At 45.4% G+C, this 25,514-nt stretch overlaps 1 protein-coding gene across 10 annotated transcripts in view; it reads left to right on the top strand.

Annotated features, from left to right (window-relative positions):
- The window catches only part of HDAC4 (histone deacetylase 4), a 410,616-nt gene that overhangs the window by 53,515 nt on the left and 331,587 nt on the right, over positions 1-25,514 (top strand). For 8 of the 10 annotated variants that reach the window (XM_077155606.1, XM_077155607.1, XM_077155612.1 and 5 more), the window contains one exon: positions 13,153-13,400. In XM_077155606.1, the coding sequence (XP_077011721.1) occupies positions 13,367-13,400 (34 nt within the window). In that variant the 5' untranslated portion in view covers positions 13,153-13,366. Of the gene's footprint in view, positions 1-4,400; positions 4,961-13,152; positions 13,401-25,514 lie in introns of those variants that run through there. The other 2 variants (XM_077155609.1, XM_077155608.1) reach the window with 2 other exon arrangements.

Raw genomic sequence — 25,514 nt, 5'->3', positions numbered from 1 at the left:
CCTTCCTATCCATGAGTAGGGAATGTCTTTCCACCATTTAGATCTCCTTTGATTTCTTTTGGCAGTGTTATATAGTTTTTCTGTGTACAAGTCCTTTATATCCCTAGTTAAGTTCATTCCTAAGTACTTGATTCTTTTAGTTGCTATTTTGAATGGAATTTTTTCCTGAACTGACTCCTTAGCTTTCTCGTTGCTTGTGTGTAGAAAGTTACTGATTTTTGCACATTAATTTTATATCCTGCCACCTTGCTGAATTTTTTTACTAGCTCAAGAAACTTTGCTGTAGATTTCCCAGGATCTTCCAAATGTAATATCAAGTCATTTGCAAGTAATGAGAGTTTTACTTCTTCCTTTCAAATTTAGATGCCTTTTATTTCTTTGTCCTGCCTGATTGCTCTAGCTAGAACTTGTAGCACAATGTTGAATAATAGTAGTGATAGTGGGCATCCTTGTCTCGTTCCCGATCTTAGCTTTTAGTCTCTCTCCATTGAGTGCAATGCTGGCTATCGGTTTTTCATATATTCCATTTATCATATTGAGGTAGTTACTATTGATTCCTATCATTTGGAGTGTTTTGATCAGAAAAGGATGTTGAATTTTGTTGAATACTTTTTCAGCATCAATTGAGATGATCATGTGCTTTTTTTCCTTTCAATTTGTTAATGTGCTGTATTACATTAATTGATTTTCTTGTGTTGAACCGTCCTTGCATTCCTGGTATAAACCTCACTTGGTCATGGTATATAATTCTCTTATGTGTTGTTAGATTTGATTTGCTAATATTTTGTTGAGAATTTTTGCATCTATGTTCATTAGGGAGATTGGCCTGTAGTTTCCCTTTCTTACAGCATCTTTACCCGGTTTTGATATTAAAAAGATACCAGCTTCATAAAATGAATTAGGTAGAGTTCCTTTTTCCTCAATTTTTGGAAAAGTTTGAGCAGGATTAGTGTTAGTTCTTTTTGGAATGTTTGATATAATTCCCCTGTGAAGCCGTCTGGCCCTGGACTTTTCTTTGTAGGAAGATTTTTGATGTCTGATTGAATCTCTTTACTTGCGATTGGTTTGTTGAGATTTTCTGTTGCTTTTTGAGTTGGTGTAGCTTGTTTGTGTGTTTCCAGGAATTTGTCCAAGTTGTTTAGTTTGTCGGCATATAGTTGTTCATAGTATCCTCTTATGATTTCTTTTATTTCTTTAGGGTCAGTGGTTATGCACCCTTCTCGTTTCTGATTTTGTTTATTTGCATCTTCTTTCCTGTTTTCTTTGTCAGTCTTGCTAGTGGCACATCAATTTTATTGATTTTCTCAAAGAACCAACTTTTGGCTTTATTGATTCTTTCTGTTTTTTTGTTCTCCCATTCATTTATCTCTGTGTTAATCTTTGTTATTTCTCTTTTTCTATTTGCTTTGTGGTTAGTTTGCTGTTTTTTCTCATGTTCATCCAGGTGTGCTGTTAAATCCTCAATTTTTGCTCTTGTTTTTTAATATAGGCATTTAGGGCAATAAATTTCCCTCTCAGCACAGTCTTTGCTGCATCTCATAAGTTCTGATACGTTGTATTCTCATTTTCATACGTCTCCAGATAGCTACTGATTTTTCTAACAATTTCTTCTTTGACCCAGTAGTTGTTTATGAGTATGTTATTTAATCTCTATATATTTGTGAAAGTTCTTGTTTTTTGTTGGTTATTGAGATCCAGCTTCATCCCATTGTGATCAGAGAAAGTGCTTTGAATAATTTCAATGATTTTAAATTTATAAAGACCTGTTTTGTGCCCCAGTATATGATCTATCCTGGAAAATGTTCCATGAACACTAGAGAAGTACATCCTTGTGTTTGGGGGTACAATGACCTATATTCATCTGTTAAGTCTAATTCACTTGTCAAGTTATTTAACTTCTCTATTTCCTTGTTGATCTTTTTCTGATTGTTCTATCTTAGGGGAGATAGGTGTATTGAAGTCTTCTACTATTATTGTTGAAACATCTATTACTACTTTCAGTTTTGCTACCGTCTGTCTCATGTACTTTGGAGCTCCTTGATTGGGAGTAGAAAAATATATGATTGATATATCTTTTTGGTGAATTGACCCTTTAATTAGTATATAGTGTCCTTCTTTGTCTCTTATGATGTCTTTATATTTAAAGTCTATTTTTTTCCAGTATTATTGTGGATACGCCTGCTTTCTTTTGGTTACAACTTTCATTGAAAACCTTTCCATCCTTTCACTTTCAATTTATTTGTATTCTTGTGTCTAAGATGAGTCTCTTGTAAGCAGCATATAGCTGGTTTTAATTTCTTAATCCATTCTGCCAATCTGTATCTTTTAATTGGTAAGTTTAGTCCTTATCCTTTAAATTACCATTACCACTACTGGTACCCTTCAATTCTGTGCCCTCCTCCAGACCTCCCTCTCCTGTCTTTTTTTTTTCCAGCCGGCAGAACTTCTTTTAGCATTTTTTGCAGGATTGGTCTCTTGTTGACATATGCTTTCAGGATTTATTTGCCTGTGAAAACTTTAATCTCACCCTCAGTTTTGAAGGACAGTTTGGCTGAGTACAGAATTCTTGGCTGGAAGTCTTTCTCCTTCAGGATCTTAATCATACCACTACCTTCTTGCCTCCATGGTGCTAGTTGTGTAGTCTGAACTCAGTGTTGTGTGGTTTCCTTTGTATTTAGAAGATTGCTTTTCTCTTGCCACTTTCAGAATTTTCTATTTCTCTTCAACATTTGATAGACTGATTAGTATGTGCCTTGGGGAAGGCCTATTTGGATTTATCCTGTTTGGAGTTTGTTGGGCTTTTTTGACTTGTATATTTATGTCCTTTATGAGGGTTGGGAAGTTTTCCCCCATTATATGCTCAACTACTCTTCCTAACCCTTTACTCCTCTGCTCTCCTGCTGGGACACCAGAGATCCTTGTATTTGTGTACTTTGTTTTGTCTATCATTTTCCTGAGTTCCAATTCAGATTTCTCCATCTTTTTTTGCCATTTGCTGTTTTGAGTCTTTGAAGTCAGTTATCCTGTTCTCTGTATCACTTATTCTTTCTTCTGTCTCTTCAACTCTGGTGTTGTGTGCCTTGGGTATGTTTTTTACTTGGTCAACAGAGTCTTTAATCTCTATGATAGCTGCTATTTTTCTATGTATTTTTCAGATTCCTCTTTATGCTCTTCTACTGTCTTCATCTTCTTTACATCATTTGCCATCCCACTTATTTTATTAAATAGTTATATGAACATCTTTGGTTAGTTGTTTCAATGGCTGTGTCTCCTCTGGTGTTTTAATTTGTTCGTTAGCCAGGGCTATGTCTGTCTGCAATGTGATATGCTTAGCGATCTTCTGCTGTCTTCGTCATATGTAAATATCTTGATTATTTTGGGAGTTGATTTCTTTCAGTAGTCTAAGGCTTTGTGTTTGCAGGATGGTTGTACAGCAGGGAGCAGGGCACAGGGTAGAGCACTCAGTACAGTGATTTGTTTCAGGGCAGGTATGGGCGCAGGTTGGGGATGCTATGCTGATGCTTGTGAACACGGGCGCCCAGTGGCCAGGAAGGATGTAGCTGTGTGGGTGCTCTGGTCTGGGGGGTGTAACCCTGGTGTGCGCTGATCTAGGGTGTTGGGCCATTTGTGTGCATGTGCAGAGCTGTGGCAGCAGCTGGTGTTGTGCCTTTGTTTGTTGGGGGCAGATATGACCTGGCTGCACAGGTCGGCACCTTCTCAGAGCTGGGAAGTGTGACTGAAGGTCATGCACATGCGCGGTTCTAGGGCTGCCATAAGCTGACATTCCCAGATCGGAATGGCACGGTTGGGCCTTTGTGCATGTGCAGGTCAGGACTTCGGCTAGTCTGAAGGATGCGTTTGGAGTCCTGTGCATATGCATGGGTCCAGGACTTCTGCTAGCTGAACCACACAGGTTCTTTTTTTTGCTCTTTTTTTTTTTTCAGTTTCCTAAGGTGGAGCCTGAGATCATGGATTTGAAACATTCTTTTCTCATATAGACATTCACTGCTATGAATTTCCCTCTGAGCACTGTGCAGTTTAGTACTTTGTGTTTTTACATGCATTGTCTTTAAAATACTTTCTGATTTCCATTTTGATATGGAAATGATTTCCATTTTGATAATCTTCACATTCCTTTGAAAGACACAAGGAACATTTACCAAGATAGACCACCTTCTGCGCAATAAAACAAGTCTCAATAAATTTAAAAGGATTCAAGTCAGAGAAAATATGTTCTCTGACTAAAGTGAAACTAAATTAAAAATGAATAACAGAAAGACATCTGGAAAAACTCCAAATATTGGGAAACTAACTCTTTATGGGTCAAGGAGGATGCGGTTGGAGTCCTGTGCACATGCACGGGTCCAGGACTTTGCTAGGTGAAGGGCGTGGTCAGGCTCCTGTGCATATGCGTGGGTCCAGGTCTTCTGCTAGCTGAAGGACGTGGTTGGGCCTTTGCGCATGCGTGGGTCCAGCACTTTGCTAGCTGAAGGACGTGGTTGGGCTCCTGTGCACATGTGTGGGTCCAGGACTTCCGCTAGAGGAAGGGCGTGGTCGGGCTCCTGTGCACATTCGCGGGTCCAAGACTTCCGCTGGCTGAAGGACGTGGATGGGCCTTTGCGCATGCGCAGGTCCAGGACTTCCACTAGCTGAAGGACGTGGTTGGGGTCCTGTGCACATGCACGAGTCCAGGACTTCTGCTAGCTGAAGGACGTGGTTGGGCCTGCGCGCATGCTCAGGTCCAGGACTTTGCTCGCTGAAGGGCGTGATTGGGCTCCTGTGCATATGCACAGGTCTGGGAGCGCCATGATCTGATGTTCCGGGAGCTGAAGGACGTGACTGGGGGCCCATGCGCATGTGCAGGTCTCAGAGTGCCGTAAACTGATGTGCAGAGCTCAGCGGCGCGAGGTGAGCGTGTGCGACACCATGGCCGGCGGGCGCGGGTAGCCTGGGTGTTGAGGTAAATGCATGAGCCTTTGTGCACTGGCGCCAGCCTGCAGGGAAGGGGGGGGGTAGGTAGTTCTCCGGAGGGGTGCAGGACAGGTGGGCTGGGCAGCACGTGGGGTGGGGTGTGGAGTGAGTACGCGTGCTGAGGGCTCATGGGGAGGGGGCGCTTGGAGCGCAGGGAATGGGGGGATAGGTGATGCGGTTCTGGTGCGGGGGGGGGTGTGGAGTGAGTGGTGGGTCATGGGCTGCCCTGGCGAGGGTAGCGCGTCCAAGCAACGCCCCTTGTTGTTGTTCCTGGTCTCCGGCTGCTGTCCGTGCGCTCGTGTGGGCTCCGCGCCTCGGCGCCAGGCTCCAGCTTTCTGCTGCTCAGCTCGGCCTCTGCAGCCAGGGCCAGCCTGTGGGGTGCAGAAGGCTCTCCCAGGCCAGTTGCACTCCTGAATGGCCGCCTCATTCGCCCTCCCGTCCCTCCTCTAACTTTTCCATGGAGCAGGAGTGGAGCTGCACACGAGCTCTATTCGGCCATCTTCCCAGAGCTCCCGACTGATGATGTAATTGATATTCTCAAAGAATCAGCTTTTGGTTTTATTGGTTTTCTCTTTAGTATTATTTTTTTTCCGTTTATTTTGGGTTTAATTTGCTCTTTTTTTTTTTCAGTTTCCTAAGGTGGAGCCTGAGATCATGGATTTGAAACATTCTTTTCTAATATAGACATTCACTGCTATGAATTTCCCTCTGAGCACTGTGCAGTTTAGTACTTTGTGTTTTTACATGCATTGTCTTTAAAATACTTTCTGATTTCCATTTTGATATCCTCCTTGACCCATAAAGAGTTAGTTTCCCAATATTTGGAGTTTTTCCAGATGTCTTTCTGTTATTCATTTTTAATTTAGTTTCACTTTAGTCAGAGAACATATTTTCTCTGGCTTGAATCCTTTTAAATTTATTGAGACTTGTTTTATTGCGCAGAAGGTGGTCTATTTTGGTAAATGTTCCTTGTGTCTTTCAAAGGAATGTGAAGATTATGTGTTTTCCTGTTGTTTAGAATTCTGTGTCATTTCAGTCCAGTGGGGTGATGGTGTTGTTCAAATTCAATAATTTTCTGACTATTTATTCAAATAATAACTGAGAAAAGTTGAAATTTCTAGCTGTTGATTATAGATCCATGCATTTTTCCTTATACTTCTAAATTTTGTTTTATGTGTGAAGCTCTGTTATTAGGTGCATAGATGTTAGGATTGTCCTTTTGATGAATCGACCCTGTTATCATTATGAAATACCCTTCTTTAGTCCTCGTGGTATCCTTTACTATAAACTTTAATTTGTCTGATATTATTATAGCCATACCACTTTCTTTTGAGTAGAATTGATATGATGTATCTTTTTCCATTCTTTCACTTGTAATCTCTTTGTGTCTTGCTATGTAAAATGAGTTCCTTGTAGATAAAATATAGTTAGGTCTTGCTTTTTTAAAAAAAAAACCTAACAATCTCTGCCTTTTTTTTTTGTCATGAGCGGGCACTGGAAATCAAACCTGGGTTTCCGGCATGGCAGGCAAGAATTTTGCCACTGAATCTCTGTCTTTTAATTACATCGTTTAGACCATTTAATATGGTTATTGATATGTTTGGGTTTACATCTTCCGTCTTATTATTTCCTTTTTATTTGTCACATCTCTTCTTTGTTTTCTTTTTTCTTTTCCTGCTTTCATTGGATGATGTGCTTTTATGTTTCCATTATATCTCCTTTATTGTTTTGTCAGCTATAACTTTGTTTTTCTTTTCTTTTCTTTTTCGTTTTGAATGGTTGCCTTAGGGTTTGTAGTAAACACAGTGTCTGAAAGTTGTTATGCCACTTCATGTGCAGTATAAGAGCCTCACTGCAATCTTCTTCCATTTACCTCCTTCTTGGCTTTGTGTTATTTTTGATACACATTTATTAGTTATATATTCTATAAGCTTCTTGTTAAATTGTTTTTCTTTTGCTTTACAGAGTGAATTCTCTTTTAGAGAAATTCACAATAAGGAAATATGGGTGGGCCATGGTGGCTCAGCAGGCAGAGTTCTCGCCTGCCATGCTGGAGACTTGGGTTTGATTCCCAGTGCCTGCCCAGGCAAAAAAAAAAAATGAGGGGGAATGTTTCACATTCATCCACATAGTTTCCATTTCTGGTGTTCTTCCTTCTTTTGCATACATCTGCATTTCTTTCTGGTATTGTTTTCCTACTGCCTCAAGGTTTTCTTTGGTATGTTTTGTAGTGTGGGCCTACTGGTGATGAGTGCTTTCAGCTTTTGTATATTTGAAAATACCTTTATTTCACCTTTGTTTCTGAAAGAAATTTTGACTGTATATGGAATTCTAGACTTTTTTTTCTTATCTTTTTAATCCTTTGAGAGATGTTGCTCCAGTATGCAGTGGCTTGCATTTTTTCCAATGAAAGATCTGCTGGCATTTGTATTTATGAATGTGTCTTTTTTCTTAGTCTGCTTTTAAGATGTTATCTCTAATATTGGTCTTAAGGAATTGTATTATGATGTGCCTTGGTGTTGTGTGCGTCATGTGTTGTGTGCTTGGAGTTCGTGGGACTTTTGGATCTATGGGTTTATAGTTTGCATTAAGTGTGGAAAATTTTCAGCTATTCTTTCTTCAATACTTTCTGTTTCTTCCTTGCACTGCTGCCTGGAAACTGTCTCCAGGCAGCCAGCCGGGGCATTTGTGGGACTCATCTTGTTTGCTTCTCTCAGGAGTCACCATTCTGTGCTGTCTGGTGCCCAATGACTGAATATGGAGTGTCATGTATTTTGTTCTCTGTTTTAACTGTTCAAGTGGGAGAGTAAATCTGGCCGTGGTTATTCTGTCTTAAGCCAGAAGCAGAAGTCTTATTGTCCCAAGGGAAATATTTAATTGACAAGCCTTTATCAGAAGCTTTTGATTTAGAATAAACGATAGTGTCAGCAGCTCACACTGGAACGTGTGCTGTCGGTGACCTGGGTGCTTCTCTCATGCCAGCCCGTTTAATCCTTACCAGTGCCCTTGTCCCCACACTTGCTCTTGTGCCCACCCATTAGGAAGTGGGACAGAGAGACACCAGGTTTCTTGCTCAAGGTCCCACTCATAAAATGTTGAGCTAGGATTCAACTCTTGATCCTAGAGCTAGTGCTGCTGGTTTTGTGTCTAGTCCCTGTGCACACAGCTGTTCGGCTGCATTGCTAACCAGCAGCTCACTGGAGGTGTCTGAGAAGGCCGCTCTGGTCCACTGAAAGGCCTCGGGCTCGGAGTCCTCCCATGGGCTCGGAGTCCTCCCATCGACTCGGTGTGGATGAGGGCAGGGGAGCTGGGCCGAGTAAGCACATCAGTGGCTCACCTGAGAGTAGTTGGGGAACTCCTTCTCTTCTGCCCACTGCGTGAGTCCTCTGAGTTATAAACTCATCATCCGATCCAAGGAGAAAACTGGGTACTCTCCTTCTTCTGCCCGGGGCTGCTTTTCTTGCTCTTCTTGCCCCGGGGTATCTCTGCATTGAACTTCATAGCTGTCAGGAGAGCTGGTCTACCAAGCATGTGGGTCTGGGTACGCTGGCGAGGACAGGGCAATGAGGAGGGCACTTGGAGTTCACACAAAGTCTGGTTGGCTGGTAGGGGTGTCCTCAGGCAGAATCCTAGCTGCAGTGTGTGCTGGGATTCTAGTTTATTTCATATCCATTCCTTCCTGCAACAAAGCATGTGATACAAATTAGCTCATGTGCCACTGTTATATGGGAGAAAGCTGTCCGTACAACGCAGAAGTTGGGCTGGTTCAGACCTGATATTTCCCAGTGTATTCATGATTTCTACACCAAGTGTCAGGATTTGAATGTTAAGAACACCAGTAGAGCTAAATGTGGCAACCCTGGAGGGATGTGGCACTGTTCATCGTGTCTGTTCATCCCCCCCATGGTGCCCTTTTGCTTGTTTGGGCCACTGCTCTGTTTGGGAAGCATGTTTTTCTCCATCATTTGGTGTTATTCCAGATTCTGCAACTTGCAAATGTCCTTTCCTTTTATCTCCTTCTGTCAAATACTATTACTTTTTTTTTTTAAGGCAAAATTCTGCATCTCCTGGATTTATTAGGGTTTTCAGTGTGGGGTTTTTTTTTTTTTTTTTTAAGCCATGGTCGTGTTTTTACTAGCATTAGCATACATTTTTTTTTGCATGTGTGCCCTGGTTATAAAATGGCATAGTTTTGAATAGTCTGTTCTAGCCTAATTTTTTTTTTTGTAAGCCCTAGTATTTTTAGTACAGTTTTGTCACATGTGAGGTGTTTCAAGAACATATATATTTAATTAGGGCAGAAACTCCTATATTCTGAATAATAAAGCAGTTGGGGTAAGAGGAGAGTTTATCTCAGTCTGGGAGCACTGCACTAGGGAAAGCTGGCTCACTCCTGGGCATTCATTCGGCTAGGACCTGTCCATGCTGGCCAGCCAGAGTTGCTCCTCGGAGAAGGGTCTCCTAGCAGTGCTAAAGCAGACAGCGAGGGTGGAAGCCACCCACAGCCTCTCTGCCAACTCAGGTCTAGATTCACTTGGGTGTTGCTCAAGGATGATTAAATAGAAATAAACCCTGCCATGGGGCCTGTCAAAAATGTGCCCCAGGTGATGGAGAAGAGGGAAGTATCCTGAGAGGTAAGAGAAGAGAAAATCTCTGAAAACGGCTTAGAACAGAAACAAGAATTTTTTTTCCTGAATGGCTTTGGCTTGGAGAGACTATGACTACAAATAGGAGGAGAAGATGACAGAAGATGGGTAGGTAGCGGTGGGAACTATAAAGAGGGGGATGGGTGAGAGGACAGAAGTCACAGTATACTATTATCCACAGTATACTTACATCTGTGTTAGAAGACACGAAGAGCGAAACTGATATTGTGCAAAATAGTAGCAGGATGGGGAGAGCCTATCTGAGAGGATCCCTGAGATGCAGAATAAACAGCCATCATTGCTAGCGAGGAGACTGGCCAGGTGCAAGGGAGACGTTCCCAGCCAGATATTATAGGAATCTCTAGAGAAGCCAGACCAGTTTTCACGAAATAATAATAAAAAACACAATTGGAGAACTTTTCCTTGCACAGAAAGAAGATTTATGTGTAAGGAAAGGGTGATAATTAGAGCAAAATAAAGGAAAAGGGACTATCTCCTGTTTATCTTTTGATAACATTTTTAAATTTCAAGAATCAAGAAAAAAATCTGAGCAGAATCCCATCAGAAAAAAATCACAACAGCAACAAAACCCAGTCCCCCCAAAAGTAGACCTAAAAGGAATCTCTACAAGCCTAAGGCTGGAGCAAAGTCTAAAGATTTTCAGGAGAGGCATTTATGATCTAAGATATTTATAGTCAGCTTTGATGTGGTTTTTGTGTTAAAGGATACAAAACCATTCAAGATTTTCAAGGGTTTGCAAAATACGTCACCTATATTCTCTTTAAGAAAATATTTTCTTGTTGACCAAGAGATGAATAAAAATTCTGAATCTGCATTTAAGTAAGTCAGTGTATTTTCTAAGGAAATAACCAGACACAGAACAGTATTGATAAAGATATCCACCACAGAATTCTAGATTATGCTTAATTGGAAACCATCCGAAGATCCAGCTTTAGAAGAGTAAGCCTTTAAATGAGGAGTTAGTTGGGGTTCTTTGATTATAAACAGTGGGAAAAAGTAGAAGTTTGACTAATTCAATTAGGAAAAGGAAACTGCTATGCTATTAAAAGAGAGATGAACAAGGAGGGCTCGGAGAGGACTTGAGCTGAGGACCTCAGTGGAGTTGGACTTGTCTCTTTGGGACTTGCTCCAAATGCCTTCTGTCCCTGAGGGATCTACTGAAGATGCGGCCTTGGGGGACAGCATCGGATGAGCTCAGCTTGTGTCTCAGGCCACCTCTTGGTCTGGGGGCCCCTTGATGAGCAGGCTCCTGGGAACAGTCTGAAGTGGAGGAGGGTGGCGGGCAGCTGCTCCAAGGGAGGGATGCAGGGCAGTGCTCCATCACCAGTGGGAATGAGGCAGCCCTTCAGTGAGGCTCCCCAGGAGGCGTCAAGGACATTGGGAAATGCCTAGCGGCACTGTCAGCCACAAGAATAAGCCATGGATCTGTATAGCTAGCAGTTTGAATGGGCGAAAAGAAAAGCAACAGCTAGGAAATGTATCAAAATACGAGCAAGTGCTGTGTGGTGGTGTTGTGGATACTTTCCTGTGATGAACAGGTTTCACTTTTTTTTTTTTGAGTACATTTTTTAAAACTTTTTTTAAATTGTGAAATACAATATATACAAAAAAGCAATAAATTTCCAAGTACATTTTAACAAATATAGAACAGATTTTAAATTTTGGCATGGGTTACAGTGCCACAATTTTTTGGTTTTTTTTAGCTGCTCCAAGACACTGGAGACCAACAAAAATATCAAAAAATAATGATTCAGCAGTCATACTCATGTGTTAAATACTATCTTCTCTGTTATACACCTCCTTCTCTTTAATAACATATATACATAAAAGCAATAAATTTCAAAGTACATCGTAGCAATTAGTTAGTTGTATAACAGATTTCAGAATTTGGTATGGGTTGCAATTCCACAATTTTAGATTTCTATTTCTAGCTGCTCTAAGGTACTGAAGACTAAAAGAAATATCAGTATAATGATTCAGCACTCACTTATTTGTTAAACCCTACCTTCTCTGTGTAACTTCACCATCACCTTTGATTTTTCTCCCACTCTTTAGGAGTATTTGGACTATGCCCATTCTAACTTTTTCATTTAGGAAGGGGCTGTCTATAATATAGGATAGGGGGATGGAACTAGTTGATGTTCTGGAGAGGCTGGACCCTCTGCAGTTCAGGACTTATCTTGTCCAAGGACCCATCTGGAGGTTGTAGGTTTTGAAGACTTACCCTAGTGCATGGAACCTCTGTAGAATCTTATATAATGCCTTAGGTATTCTTTAGGATTGGCAGGAATGGGTCTGGTTGGGGTTTGGTAGGTTATGATATGTAGCAATGTCTAACTAAAGCATGCATAGGAGTGGCCTCCAGAGTAGCCTCTTGACTCTATTTGAACTCTCTCAGCCACTAATACTCATTTCTTATACTTCTTTTCCCCCTTTTGGTCAGGATAGAATTGTTAATTCCATGGTGCCAGGTCTTAGATTCATCTCTGGGAGTCATCTCCCACGTCTCCAGGGAGACTTTCACCCCTGGATGTCATGTCCCATGTAGAGAGGATGGCAGTGATTTCACTTGCAGATCCGGTCTTAGAGAGAGAGGCTGCATCTGAGCAACAAAAGAGGTCCTCTGGCGGTGACTCTTAGGCATGCCTATAGGTAGTCTAAGTTTCTTCACTACTTTCTTCCTTTGGTCTCAAAGAGTAGGTGAAATTCTAAAGCACAGGTATTGTCTTCCTTACTTCTGTATTCTGAATAGGTATTAGTTTTATAAGCAGAGAATAAACTGAGAAAATGGCAATTCTGAAAATGAACACATGGGGAGCATTTGAGATATAATGTTAAGTGAGCAAAGCTGGATCTGGAATTGATTAAGTTCTATAGTTGAACCTGTGTAATATGTGTGTCTCGATACAGGCTAAAAGGGAACATGCAAAATGAAAAGCGTGTTGGGTGGAAATGGAATCAAGGTTATTTTTCTTTTGAAGCATTTTCCTTTGTATTTATTTTATAGAATAATATAAGTTAACTAGAATAAATTTGTGTTAGTTGGAGGATGGTCTGCTGTCCCCAGACCTCAAAAGGAAACTTATGGGATGGGTAAGGATGAGATATTTTTCAAATGGAGGGGGGTGGGGGTCGGGACCAAGTGGTGGCCACTTGCCCCGCAGGGACCTGTGGGACTCCCTGGAGGCACGTTTGGAGGGTGGGTGCCACTGGTACGGCTTGGGCGGAGGCCAGGGTTGCAGCACAACATCCTGCAATGCACAGGACAGCCCCAGCACAGTCTCCATCCCAAGGGTCAGTAGTGCTGAGGTTGAGAAACTTGGCTGTACAGATACATTTTTACACGTGTGATTTACTCACAGGAATACCAAGTGGTTCGCTTCGGTAGATGTGATATCAGTCCGTGATAAGACGAGAGCACACAACTAAATCACTGTTTTTCTTTTTAGATGTCCATTGTTGCTATTCAGGTGGAACTCTCATACCGTAACTCATGCCTTTTTTCTTTCTCCAGCCCTACAGATTCATCTTTTGAAAGCCAGTTGAAGACCTCTGCTCTGCTTTTGGATTACGTGGTTAACGAGACTTACCAGTGGGACTTGGAGCGTTCGAGGCTGTGATCTCACTGCCTCTTTTTGTACTTGCATGTGCTGCTGGAACTTTGGAGCTCTTTGGAGCTATTGTTTATCCGGAAATTTCAAGCCATTCTGAATTGCTTAAAGGAATAGATGCTGCCAGCAATGAGCTCTCAAAGCCACCAAGGTGAGACCTTGTCCCTTCACTCTCTTGACAAGGAGCTGGGGATTTCCTTTACAGAGATAAAATCACTTGTGGCTGCAGCTTGCTAACTGGGTTTTAGATTTTTGTTTTTCTTAATAATGGTCACTGTTGTCATATGATAGCTCCAGCTGTAGATTGGTCATTCTTAATCTGGGTGAAAGAAAAATGGACTTTACAAGGGATCTGGGGCAAAGTCTTTGTTCTTGATTTGCACACAGGCTTGAGTAGTGTACACATTTCTTTGATGCCAGGAGAAAAGAATTGCTTTTTAGTGAGGGTGATATTTAAAGGTCAGTTTGTGATTTGGAGAGTAAATGTCACACCTGTCTGTCTGTTTTTGAATGGTGGCCTTTGGTAGCCTGGCCGTTAGAGTCACTGTGGCTTGGCTTTGAGCCCTTGCTGGCTGTCTGACTGCCCTGCCTTGGCCTGGGGTGGGTCAGAGGCCACAGCTTCTTCGTGCACACTTTATTTAAAGTATCTAAAAATATACTCACGGTGTCCAAGCTCCCTTCTTCCCACTTTTCACCTGGGAGATAATTATTGTAACTAAGATATTGATAACTGCACCAGCTTTTCTTCTGGAGAAGGATAAGATCATATGGGGAGCAGTGCTGGGTGACTGTCTAGAAGAGGCAGGTGAGGGCTCCTGGAGAGCCTGCCCAGGCCTGGGAGCATGGTTGCTTCTCTGCCCTTCCCCACTGTCCAGAGGTGCTGGGACGCCTGGGGAGTTCCGTGGTGGGACGTGGGAATATCCGGGGGCCTGTGAGGAGGTTAAAGAAGGGACAGAGCACAGTGAGCGGATTCAGGCGCAGAAGCCCTGAGATAGTGTTCACCACTGTTATCAGAAGGTGAATAGGTGGTGGTGTGTTTAGCAGTTAACCAACTTTGGAAAGGAAACCTCCTCTCTGGTAGCACTCAGTCACTGGCAGTTCAGGTTCAGCTGCCGCTACCCTGGCTGCACTGTGAGAGGGCTGGGGCTGTATGAGTGCAGCTGTCTGCACCCTGGCTGCACTGGGAGAGGGCTGGGGCTGTATGAGTGCAGCTGTCTGTACCCTGGCTGCACTGGGAGAGGGCTGGGGCTGGACGAGTGCAGCTGTCTGCACCCTGGCTGCACTGGGAGAGGGCTGGGGCTGGATGAGTGCAGCTGCCGCTACCCTGGCTGCACTGGGAGAGGGCTGGGACTGGATGAATGCAGCTGTCTGCACCCTGGCTGCACTGGGAGAGGGCTGGGGCTGGACGAGTGCAGCTGTCGCTACCCTGGCTGCACTGGGAGAGGGCTGGAGCGGGACAAGTGCAGCTGTCTGCACCCTGGCTGCACTGGGAGAGGGCTGGGGCTGGATGAGTGCAGTTGTCTGCACCCTGGCTGCACTGGGAGAGGGCTGGGGCTGGACAAATGTAGCTGTCTGCACCCTGGCTGCACTGGGAGAGGGCTGGGGCTGGACGAGTGCAGCTGTCTGCATCCTGGCTGCACTGGGAGAGGACTGGGGCTGGATGAGTGCAGCTGCCGCTACCCTGGCTGCACTGGGAGAGGGCTGGGACTGGATGAATGCAGCTGTCTGCACCCTGGCTGCACTGGGAGAGGGCTGGGGCTGGACGAGTGCAGCTGTCTGCACCCTGGCTGTGCTGGGAGAGGGCTGGGCCTGGACGAGTGCAGCTGTCTGCATCCTGGCTGCACTGGGAGAGGACTGGGGCTGGATGAGTGCAGCTGCCGCTACCTTGGCTGCACTGGGAGAGGGCTGGGACTGGATGAATGCAGCTGTCTGCACCCTGGCTGCACTGGGAGAGGGCTGGGGCTGGACGAGTGCAGCTGTCGCTACCCTGGCTGCACTGGGAGAGGGCTGGTGCTGGACGAGTGCAGCTGTCTGCATCCTGGCTGCACTGGGAGAGGACTGGGGCTGGACGAGTGCAGCTGTCTGCACCCTGGCTGCACTGGGAGAGGGCTGGGGCTGGACGAGTGCAGCTGTCTGCATCGGGGGTGAGACTGAACCCTTCTGGTGATGTGTACAGGGGGCATGCTCGGGGGTGGGCTGGGGATGTCAGCCGTGGGGACAGAAGCTCGATGTTGAGAGAGAGAGCAAGCGAGAGAGAGCGTACTCGTTGATGCTCACGACCAAAGAAGGTGTTCAGAGCCTCAGAGGGTAGCATTTCCGGCAGGCCTTTGGCAGATGGTGGGACTGCTCCAAGATGAGGGAACAAGTGATGCCACGAGCTGAGCCTCTACCTGCCCGTCTCTGCATGAGGGGCTCCCCCGTTCCCGGTGTCTGTGGGGCGAGGACTGGCGTGCCAGAACCAGAAGCAGCCCGCGTGCAGCCCTGACTTGGGGCGCCGCACATTCTCTCCTTCAGCTGCCCTCGGCAGTTTTGCTTAGGGCCCTACTTACAAGCTTTTCTTTAAAAATAAGGCCATAGTCTGTTTTCCTTGGTTCCAAGATCTTAGAATGTCACAGATCTCATTTTTTGAGGAAAGTTTGAACATCAGGTTCCTAGAAATTGACCTTCATTTTGCCCCTCCAGGCCCAGCACAGGGGCTGATATCTTATCAGAACTCGGTCATCAGTTTGCCATTGTAAGGAAATCAAAGATGACTGTTTTAACATAAACCAGAGTACCATGTTTCCATTTACAGGATTATGTATAGGTCCTGGAACACTCCTGTGCCAAAAAGATTGCAGAAAATGTGAGGAGAGTGCTGCTGAGTGAAAGGGTGAAAGGGGAGCAAAAGGCTGGTCAGTTTCTCTATCCTTGAGTGATGTAATAACTAAATTAAATTTTCCTAGAGTGCTAAATATCAAAAAGGCATTTAAATGGCTGGCATTTTAAGCCTGAAATGTCCCACTGTCTTCCCTCAGTAAATATTTATTAAGCCCTACTATGTGTAGGAAATCAGAAGAAATTGGCACATTTTTTTCTGAGATACCTTTATAGGTACCATTGTTCAGAATATGTGCTTAGAAAGTTATTTGTGAATTGAATGTGTCATTTGACATGAACGGGGATTCTGAGATGCTTTTATATTTCTTTCTGATTGGTCTCCACTTGGCGGAGATGCTGGCCCTCTGGGCACTATGGGGCAGTTCAGTCTTCCTCCCAAGGCTGCAGAGGTCCATGTCTGCAGCTAGAGGGGCCAGCCGCCTGCACGCAGGCGTGTGTGTTTGTATGCTGGGGTGGTGGTGGGGCAGTGCCGCTGATTCCACTTGCATCTTAGGGTTCTGCTTGCATCTCAGGGCCACCTTCCTCCCTCAGTCTTCCTTGTCCTTCTAGGTGCTAGGTGACCGAAGTGGCCTCTGAGAGCCATGGTGGGCTGACCATGCCCCTGGCTTCCACTGCATGGTCATTCTGTGACTGGGTGTCTGGGCTGAGTGTGAGAAGATGATTTGCTACCCACTGATGGTGGCTGCAGTAATTGTTCCTGGGACTTGAGTGCCTTTTATTAGGTGTGGTCTGAGCATCTCACAACTAAGTAGTCTTCACGACAACCCCGAATCATCTAAGACCCAGAGGTAAAAGAAGTAGCGTGTCTAAATTTACAGAGCTGGTAAGTAGCTGAGCAGGACTGGAGACATCATTTGTCTGGCTCTAACTTCAGAAGGGTGCTCTGGACATACGTATTCAGGAACCGCTTCACAGTCTATCCCCTTGGGAAATCCCAGTGTCTGTACCTCAGGAAAAGCCCTGAGGAGGTCTGCTCCTTCTGTGCTCAATAGGTTTCTACTTCCTACAGAACCACCAGTCTGCCCAGCCTCCTCCCACTTGTAAGGAGAAATGGCTTTGAGGACCACCCAGGTACAAATGTCAGCCGTGTCCACATGAGAGGGCAGGTGGTGACCAGCCTGCACAGATGCTACGCTTCCTTGAGGCTTCTGAGTGTCTGCGGCTCTTGGCTCTGGGTCCCAGGCCCAGTGGTCCAGTTGGGCCCCATCGAGGCAGAGACTTAAGTATCACGGTGCTCCTTCAGTATTGCCAAGGGCATTCACACCCCTCACTTGGCCTGCACTGCAGCTGCCCTTAGGCTGTAAAGAGCAGGATTCTGGGTTATGTTTCGATGTAAAGGTTTTATCCCTATATTGATTGATGTTAAGAAGTGATGCATGATGTTATAAACAATGATTAGACACTGTGTACCCAAGTGTACAGAGTTGACTCTGAATGCTGCCAGCTCTCCTTCTCATCCTGAGTGAGTGCCGCTGAATTGGGAGTTTCTTCTCTGTGTGTGAGCATATGCGGGTACAAGTACAGGCACTTTAATAGAGTGCAGTTGTTCTGTACGTGTGGTTCTGTGTTTTGCGGTTTTTTCATTTTAACGTATTATGAACATTTTTGATCTCAGCATGTATATAGATCTGACTTACTCTTTTTGATGGCCTGTAGATAGATATTTTTGTGGTTACTGCACTATTTAAAACAGTCCAAAATCATCATTGAACAATTACTTTACATATATTTTGTACACTTTTCTAAATATCTCCTTGGATAAGTTCCAAGAAGTAGAATTGTGGGTCGGCAGGCATGTGCATTTAAAATGTTGTTAGGTGCACTGAAAAATTGCTCCATAAACTTTGTTTCAGTTTATTTTCCTAATTATGGTTTATGAGGATGCACATTTTCCTTCATTTGCACCAGGGACGGGGGAGATTCAATTTATTTTTTTGTCAATATAGTAGGAGAAAATTATTGTTTGAATTTATATTACTGCATAAATGGGGGCGCACACCTTTTGTATGGCCTGGGGCAGACATAATCAAATATTATACCTGCCACCTAAGGCATTTGAAGAGAAGGTAAAAGCCTATTCTATCTGTTATGGTCTCAAGAAGCTCTCTTTATGCAAGTACTATACTTAAAATTCTTTCTCTCTTTTTTATTTAATACATATTAACACAGTTGAGTTATGTGAATCAATATAGCTTTATTCATATTTTTTGTCTGCTTGAAATCTGGGAATGGTGTGAAATGTTCTAGTATGATTATAGTTTTGTAAGTTCTCTTTTCAGTATTTATGTTTTTTTCTTTATATATTTCAGCGTCTAAAAATTATTGCTGTAGCTTCTTGGTATCTTTCATCAGAATGGAATATATCTCTTTGTTCTGTTTAATGTTTTTTGCCCTATAGTTCATTTTCTTTCATAAAAGCATTTCTGTGCTTGGTTGGCTAACAACTGTTTCTCCATCCATTTATCTTTAACCTTTCCAAGTCATTTTTTTTAGGGCTCAGCAGTAGATGACAGGAGTTTGCTTTTGTTCCTCCTGGGAGTTTTTTATTTGAGGAATTGTACCCGTTGATGTTTGTTGTGGTCCCAGGCTTGTGTGGGCTTGTCCTGCCCCACATTTCAGGTCCTGTGTACTGCTGCTGCTTACCAGCTCCTGCAGCCTCTGCCTCTCTTGTGGGTCGGCGACGGTGAAGACGGGGCAGAGCTGCGAGGGCAGGGCTGCCTGGCAGGCTCAGACCTTCGTCCCTTTTCTTCTGTCTGGGTGGGTGACTGCCTGGTTTACCTATGGCCTCAGGCTAGCTGGCCATGCCCACTTCTCTCACTGGTGCCCAGGTGCCCTTCGGCCCTCCTGAGTGTGGAGGAGCTGTCACCTCCCGGCGCTCGGCTGGGGCCCAAGACCCATTGCTCTACCTGCCGCCTCTCCGGTGCGGCTCCAGCTTGGAAGTGTGGCGCGTGCCCTGGCTGCGGACACCTTCCTTAGCCAGCTGCTGCCTCGGGGCTGGTGGGCTGCTTACTGGTGATGGCGATCTTGTCAGATTTTTACTTTCTGGGAAATTCTTTCCAGTCTCTTGTCAGTTGATGCTATTCTTCTCCCATTGTCTCTCATGGCTATAAGTCTTTCCATTTTTAATTTAATTTTGTCATGTTGGAGGATTTGAGGATGGAGGTGAGATAAAATACAGGCATGATTTGCTGTTTTGAATGGAAACTTCAGATGTGTTTGGGCACAGCAACACTGACATTCTTTTTCTCGACCCAAGGAGACAATGTCGTTTTCCCATCTTTGGAAAAGCAGGTGTTGCTTAGACCCTGAAGTTTTCAGTCTCTCCTGGCAGCATCTCCTTGGTGTCTGCCTCTGCTTGGCTCCTTCCTGGATGAGCCCACTGGATGGCCTGGCTCGCCTGCTGCTGGCACAGGTCCTGCTCATTGGCCTCACCCGTGTGACCTGGCCTCGTGTGCTTCCTGGTGCCCACTCGCTCCTGGGCCCCCCAGGCCCCAGCTGGACTCCAGCTGCCATGGGGCCCCTCTTGCACATTTACAGTGTAATTTGGCTTTGCCTGGTGATAAAATGACCTTTTATTTGCGGTACGTTTTTAAAGCTCTCTGGTGCTGGGTGAGGTATGCGTTATGATTTTACTGCTCCTCTCTCTGTGCCTTGCCAGCGCCCGGCCTGGCTCTCTGACGTCAAAGTGCCTAGCTGTTGGGGTTTTATTGCTCTGAGTAACTATTTCTAATGATGGGAGCAGCCCATGGAAAGGGCCTGGCCTGATTTAGACTGAAAGAGCTCCTCTTTGATAGTAAGAATGAAAAGAGATTCTGGAATATTATGCTTCGTGCTTAACCCAACACTCCAAACCTTTCCCATTGGGGATGTGCAGAGACAGGTCTGGATGGATTTATGAGGACACAGTCTCTGCTTTGAAGAGGCGTCTGTGGCGTAAAATTGGGGGAGTGTGGACACCCCTCGTGGGCCTGGGGTCAGGAAAGGGAATGGTTTCCTCTCTGATCCTTTGACTCTCCCTGATGGCAGACAGCAGGCTTTCCTTAGGTCCTGTGTGCCTAGGAAAGTGGTGCTTCACAAGGAAGCCGGATGTCCTCACTTGGCCATGCTTTCAGCACCACCTCATCCCTCCCATGCAGCCTGCCTTCCAGGCAGCAGCATTTCTGCCTAGAGACAGTTTTGGCCAGAAGGTCTGAAAGCACCGAGGCTGCAGAAGGGGTTTGTGGTCTGGGTAGAAGAGTGGCCGAGCAGGACTGGCATCGAGAAATCTGCAGGTCCCAATCTCTCTTGTTCCTGGTGAGAAGCCTGCATGGTGCTTCTTTAAGAACAACTTCTGTGTTTAAGGTCATTGTTTCAATTTTGACCATTTCATGACTTCTTAGTATTGTGTTCAGTCTGAAATCCTCTATTTACCTAAAAGCAGCCAGTCCACGGTAACTGGGTGATTAGTGCCTTTCAGAGTATTTTGATTTCTTCAAACATCGTAAAGTTTTAATCCTTTAAGTCTCCCGGGAGAAGGCTCTCTGCCCGAGGCTGGCCTGAGCTGGGAGGTCTGGTCTTCCTTCACCCTTCAGTCTTTGTTTATTTGATCCGGGAGTCTGTCTGATTAAACAGTTAACCACCAAGGTTATTATGTTTTAATATAGAAACAGTCTCTGAAAGGAACATTTTTCTGCCATTTAAATCGCCCTCCACCAAGCATTGCGAAGTATTAAGGGAAGAAATTGAATCCCAAGGACCCGGAACAGTCTTGCAGGGAATGAAGAGAGCATTGATTCTGAGTGGTTGGCGACAGGGTGTCATAGGCCTTGAGGCAGGCCGGGGTGGAAGAGGCCACTGGAGAGCCCTGGAGATGAGAGAGACCAGAGGCCCGGAGGTGGCCAGGCCAGGCCCTCAGGGGGAGGTGGGGCAGGCCTCAGGGTGGCCGGCCCGCAGGAGCCCAGGGTCTCGTCCCTTCCTGGCAGTGGCAGCTGGACAGGCACGCACTGCCTTTGTGAGCTCTGAGAAGACGCCCGGCGACCTGCCGCTCGTGGGCAGAACCCTGGGAGTAGTCGGGTGGGCCAGCTCCCGAACTGCCCCTGAACTGCTCCTGGGGTGGGGTCGGGCCAGCTGTTGGAGCCTCCCACACTGCTTGCTTCTCCTTCCTGAAGGGTGGGTTTCACCCATCCCCTGTGTACTTCCCAGCGCTGCAGTGCAGCCTTTCAAAGCCTCCCTGCTCCTGGGTCTTCTCCCAGCCGCCTGGTGCAGCTTTTGAATTTCTGCTATTCCCGATTTCTCCATGCCACCATCATCTGTGATCTTAATCAGTCAAGGTTTGTTCTGGAAATCATGTAGACATAACGACTTGTTTTTCAACCTACGTTTTTTAAAAAAAATGCTCAAATTGTGTTTTGTCTTTTAAAATCACGAATGCTCAGTCCTTCAAAGAGCTCAGAAAATTCACTGTCAATGAAGCATTGATGGTTTGTTTTGGCAATTCTCTGAAAATTCTTATACGGTTTGCTGAACATTTGCATTCATATCCTTTTTTCAAAAATACCATTGTAGAAATGCAAATTTCTGAGTTCTGAGATGCTGAATGTTGGATGATTAATGATATTGAGATTTCAGAGTGAACTACCGGTGTGTATTTGACATAAAAACCCTGGTGGGAGGATCATCAGGAACCATTGAGAACTGCTTGGCGTGTGGCACAGAAGGGCTGTAATTAGGAGCCGGTGGGGCGGGAGCTGGCCATGGACAGGTGTGCAGGTGGACAGGTGTGTAGCCGCCTACCAAATGCAGTTGGCTTGTGTGTGTTTCATGAAGGATAGAAAGACCTGGAATGGTGTAAAGAAGATCTGACTGTATTTACCTGTAATGTTTGAACCTTATCATGATAAACATTATTTGCTTACTTCTAATCAAACCCTGTGGTGCTTTTAAGAGACCAAAATGAATAGTACCTCAGGTTATCTCTGTACCTTGCAGCTATTTCATTGGTTTTGCCTGAGATCCCTGCGTAGTGAGCTGGAAAACATTATTCTTCTTTAAAGATGAAAACACCAAGATTTACTGTTGTCCAATGGCTAGCTTGCATTCAGAGGCCGACCTGGATGAAGGATTGGTCATTCCATATTGGGGGACGGGAACTTCTGCTGGGCAGGACACTGGGCACTTTGGGTCCAGTGAGGAAACTGATCTAACTGCCTGGCACGTAGCTCCCAGGTCCCGGCGAGGCAAGGGCAACGGGCTGCCTCAGTTCAGTAGGGTTCATGTTGTGAGAGAAGGAAGGGCAGAGGGTTGGGATGCCCCCAGAGGGACGTGTGAGTCAGAAAGGACATGCGAGCTGGGTCTGCCTGCCCTGGCTGAAGCAGAAGGGCCCAGGATTGTAGGAGGGAGCCTGGGACTGGAGCGGATGGAGAGTGTGAGTGGTCTGAGCCTGGAGGGTAGTGGCCTCTAAGCCAGTGTGACACGATGTGCCTGCTGGCTCAGAGGCCCTGGCTACAGGTGTGGGCGAAGGACTGTGGTACCCCTGTATCCCCTGCCTGCCCCCCCTGTGCTCCCCCTCTGGGGACGTGTGCTTTGGGGTACAGTCTGATTAAACAAACTTGGTGTTTGCTATTGTTGGATTGTTGGGTTTTGTGCTGCTTGGAATGTGTCTTGCAGATGTTTATGAACTTTTCATGAGCTTCTCTTGGCCAGTCCTTATGCAGTTGGGGTTGCTGGAACCCTCTGGGTAACTGCCACACCAGGTGAATTAGGGGATTATGGTTGAAACTTTTCATCTTGACTTCCACTTAATAGCCTTGTATTTGTTTATCTCATAAGAACATGATTAAAAACTGGACACTTTAGTAAAACTGTAATATTAGGAAGAAAAGTCAAATGAGACAAGTAAACATTTTTTTTTTTGTAGTCTTTGTCTGCTTTTAGCCACTTGACCAGTTAGATGTTGGGAACATTGGTCCTTAACAAATTGTGATAAACAGTGAGTGAAGGGATGGAAGGAAGTCTTACATTATTTTTGTATGTGCTCCTTCTCGCCTACAAAAAATACCATGATAAATTCTACCCCTCGCGGAGCTAGGCAAGAAGCAGGCGCCAGCAGTTCCTAGGAGAATGGGGTGCTGACCCTTAGAGAGCTTCCTTCTGGTGGTGGGGGTCCCTCTGGGGCGGCCTTGGCCCTCTGCTGTCCATGACCTGCAATGACCATGAGCCCTGCCCCCCACTCTCACCCCCACCCCCACTCCCACCAATGGCCGTCTGTCTGTTGGACTTGAGGCTCAGTCCCACTCCACCCTGCATGCAGTAATCCTAACTTGGCTCCCTGCTGAAGTGCAAGCCAACAGCGTTTGGAATTCTAACATGAAGAAAATGTTCACAGTTATTAATACTGTATACTTTTCAAAGGTAGTAATAAAGTTTACTTAAAAGTGATATATATTTTAAATATATTGTGTAGATGACAAAGCTGTTTGTGTTCCATTTGGTATGACATTTGTAAAGAATGAGGTAAAGTTGGTTTAAGTGTCTTATTGTTCAGTATTTAGCAGTCTGATTGGGGGAATTTGTTTCCACATGCCTCATTCTCCTAAGGTCCACACTCGCCCTTTGACTCTGCACTCACCTGAGGCTGGGGAGAGAAGCGTGCCTTCTCCACTGCTTTTCCCTTAAACTCTAGGTCCTGTTTTCAGGAGATTGCTCCTTAAGATTTGGTTGTTTAGGTACTAAAGCCAAGAGAATACATTGCAAGAGCTGAAGATTGTATCTTTATTTTCTTGCATTCATGGCCAAGTTTATTACTTTTTAAATTACCTGCCAACTTTCCCTGGCCCTCCTTCCTCACCACTGGACTTTTGTTGTGACTGTATTTCTCACTGACTTGGTGACTCAGTGGGGTTTATGAAATGCTGCTGGGGCTACAGAGAAGGCCATGGAGGCTGCTTTTAGCACGTTGAGACCTTCTAGGTGTTGAGTGAAGAACCTCATCATGCTCATTGCATCTGTTAGAAGAAGGATGTTCATCCCTCCAGTACTCAGAGTGTGATTGCAGTTCTCATTGTGCCTTCTTTTCATGTTCAGGTCCGTTTAATCCAAATCAGGGCTTTGATTTGGTTCACTGATTCTTAAAGTCCTGTTTCTGCTGGCACTCTGTGCCCACCGGTCTGACACACAGATAGAAACCTGCCTGGGGCTCTTTGTGCACCCGCAGAGGTGCCAGCCCAGCGCCGTTTTAGCTGGGGGCACTGCGCAGCCTGTGTGTGGCTGTGCAAGCATGAAGGTGGCTTTATCTGTGGCATTTCCACGTGTGGTTCCACGGTACTGCTTTATTTTAGTCTCATTGAGAGTGGAGGGTATGGGTGGGGGGCAGAATTAGTTTTTTTCCTTCTTTGATACTAGAGGATAGAAAAGGTTTAGAAAATTTGAGAAGGTACTAAGGGAAACTGGGGATGTGGAAGCAGGTTTTCTTTGGGAAGTGTTAGCAGGAAGCCAGAGAGACCAGGAGTTTTATTTTCTGCAGTGCCTGATGCTTTGTGTGTGTGGAAAATCTCAGTTGTGGATGGTGCTGCTGCTGGTGACGTGGGAGCCTGGGCACCCACTGGAGTGTGTGACGGGCGTCTGCATGCATTGGTCAGGGCAGTGGACGCAGTGTTCTGAGACATGGGCTAGGCGAGCCTGCTGAAGAGAGAACCTGCCCCTCAGTGGCCTTCCCCTCCAGAGCGTTCCCCATCCTGGGTCTGGAAACATCAGGAAAGGGGTGGCGCGATACCCGCTGCACAGTTACAGGGTAGGAAGCTGCTTTGCAGTTGCTGTCCTCATCCACGGGTACATTTCACAAGGCGAGCCTTGCTTCTTCAGAGAGGGCTCTTTATCTGGAAAGATGGTTCTTTTCTAATTGTGGATTTACACTTCACGTCCCCAGAGACTGTTTTTGAGAGAAAGTGTTTGTCCCTATTTCCAGGCAGTTGCCTTGGGAAGAGGAGGCCGTCTGATGGCTGAAGGGGCACGGAGGCATGTCTGCATGCCTTGCTGAGAGACGGCCTGGCCTAGGGGTGCTGAAATTCCCCTCGGGGGACCCACCCAAGCCTTTGAGATGTGCTCCACTGGGAGCTTGGGGAGCAGCTTGCAGTTTGTTGGTCTGTCCTCCTAGGGCTCTCTGAGGTGTCTGACAGCAGTCAGACTGTCAGCTTTTCCATCTTCCTGGGATTTGACTTTGTTCTGTTATTATTCCCCATTCCTCAGCCGTATCTCATAAAATATTGTTTCTCCCGGGGCTGCAGAAAGGGGTGCTGGAGCTACGTCCGCACTGGCAGAGGAGTAGCTCAGGTCAGCTTCTTTGAGACCTGTGCGGCGCATCCTTGGTTCATGGAGGGCTGGGGCCCTGGGCGAGTGGATCGAAATGGGC

The sequence above is a fragment of the Tamandua tetradactyla genome, chromosome 3 (genome assembly GCF_023851605.1).
Source record: "Tamandua tetradactyla isolate mTamTet1 chromosome 3, mTamTet1.pri, whole genome shotgun sequence".
Taxonomy (NCBI): Eukaryota; Metazoa; Chordata; class Mammalia; order Pilosa; family Myrmecophagidae; genus Tamandua; species Tamandua tetradactyla.
Note: the sequence above shows the minus strand (reverse complement) of the source record. Positions and strands in the feature narration are given on the sequence as shown.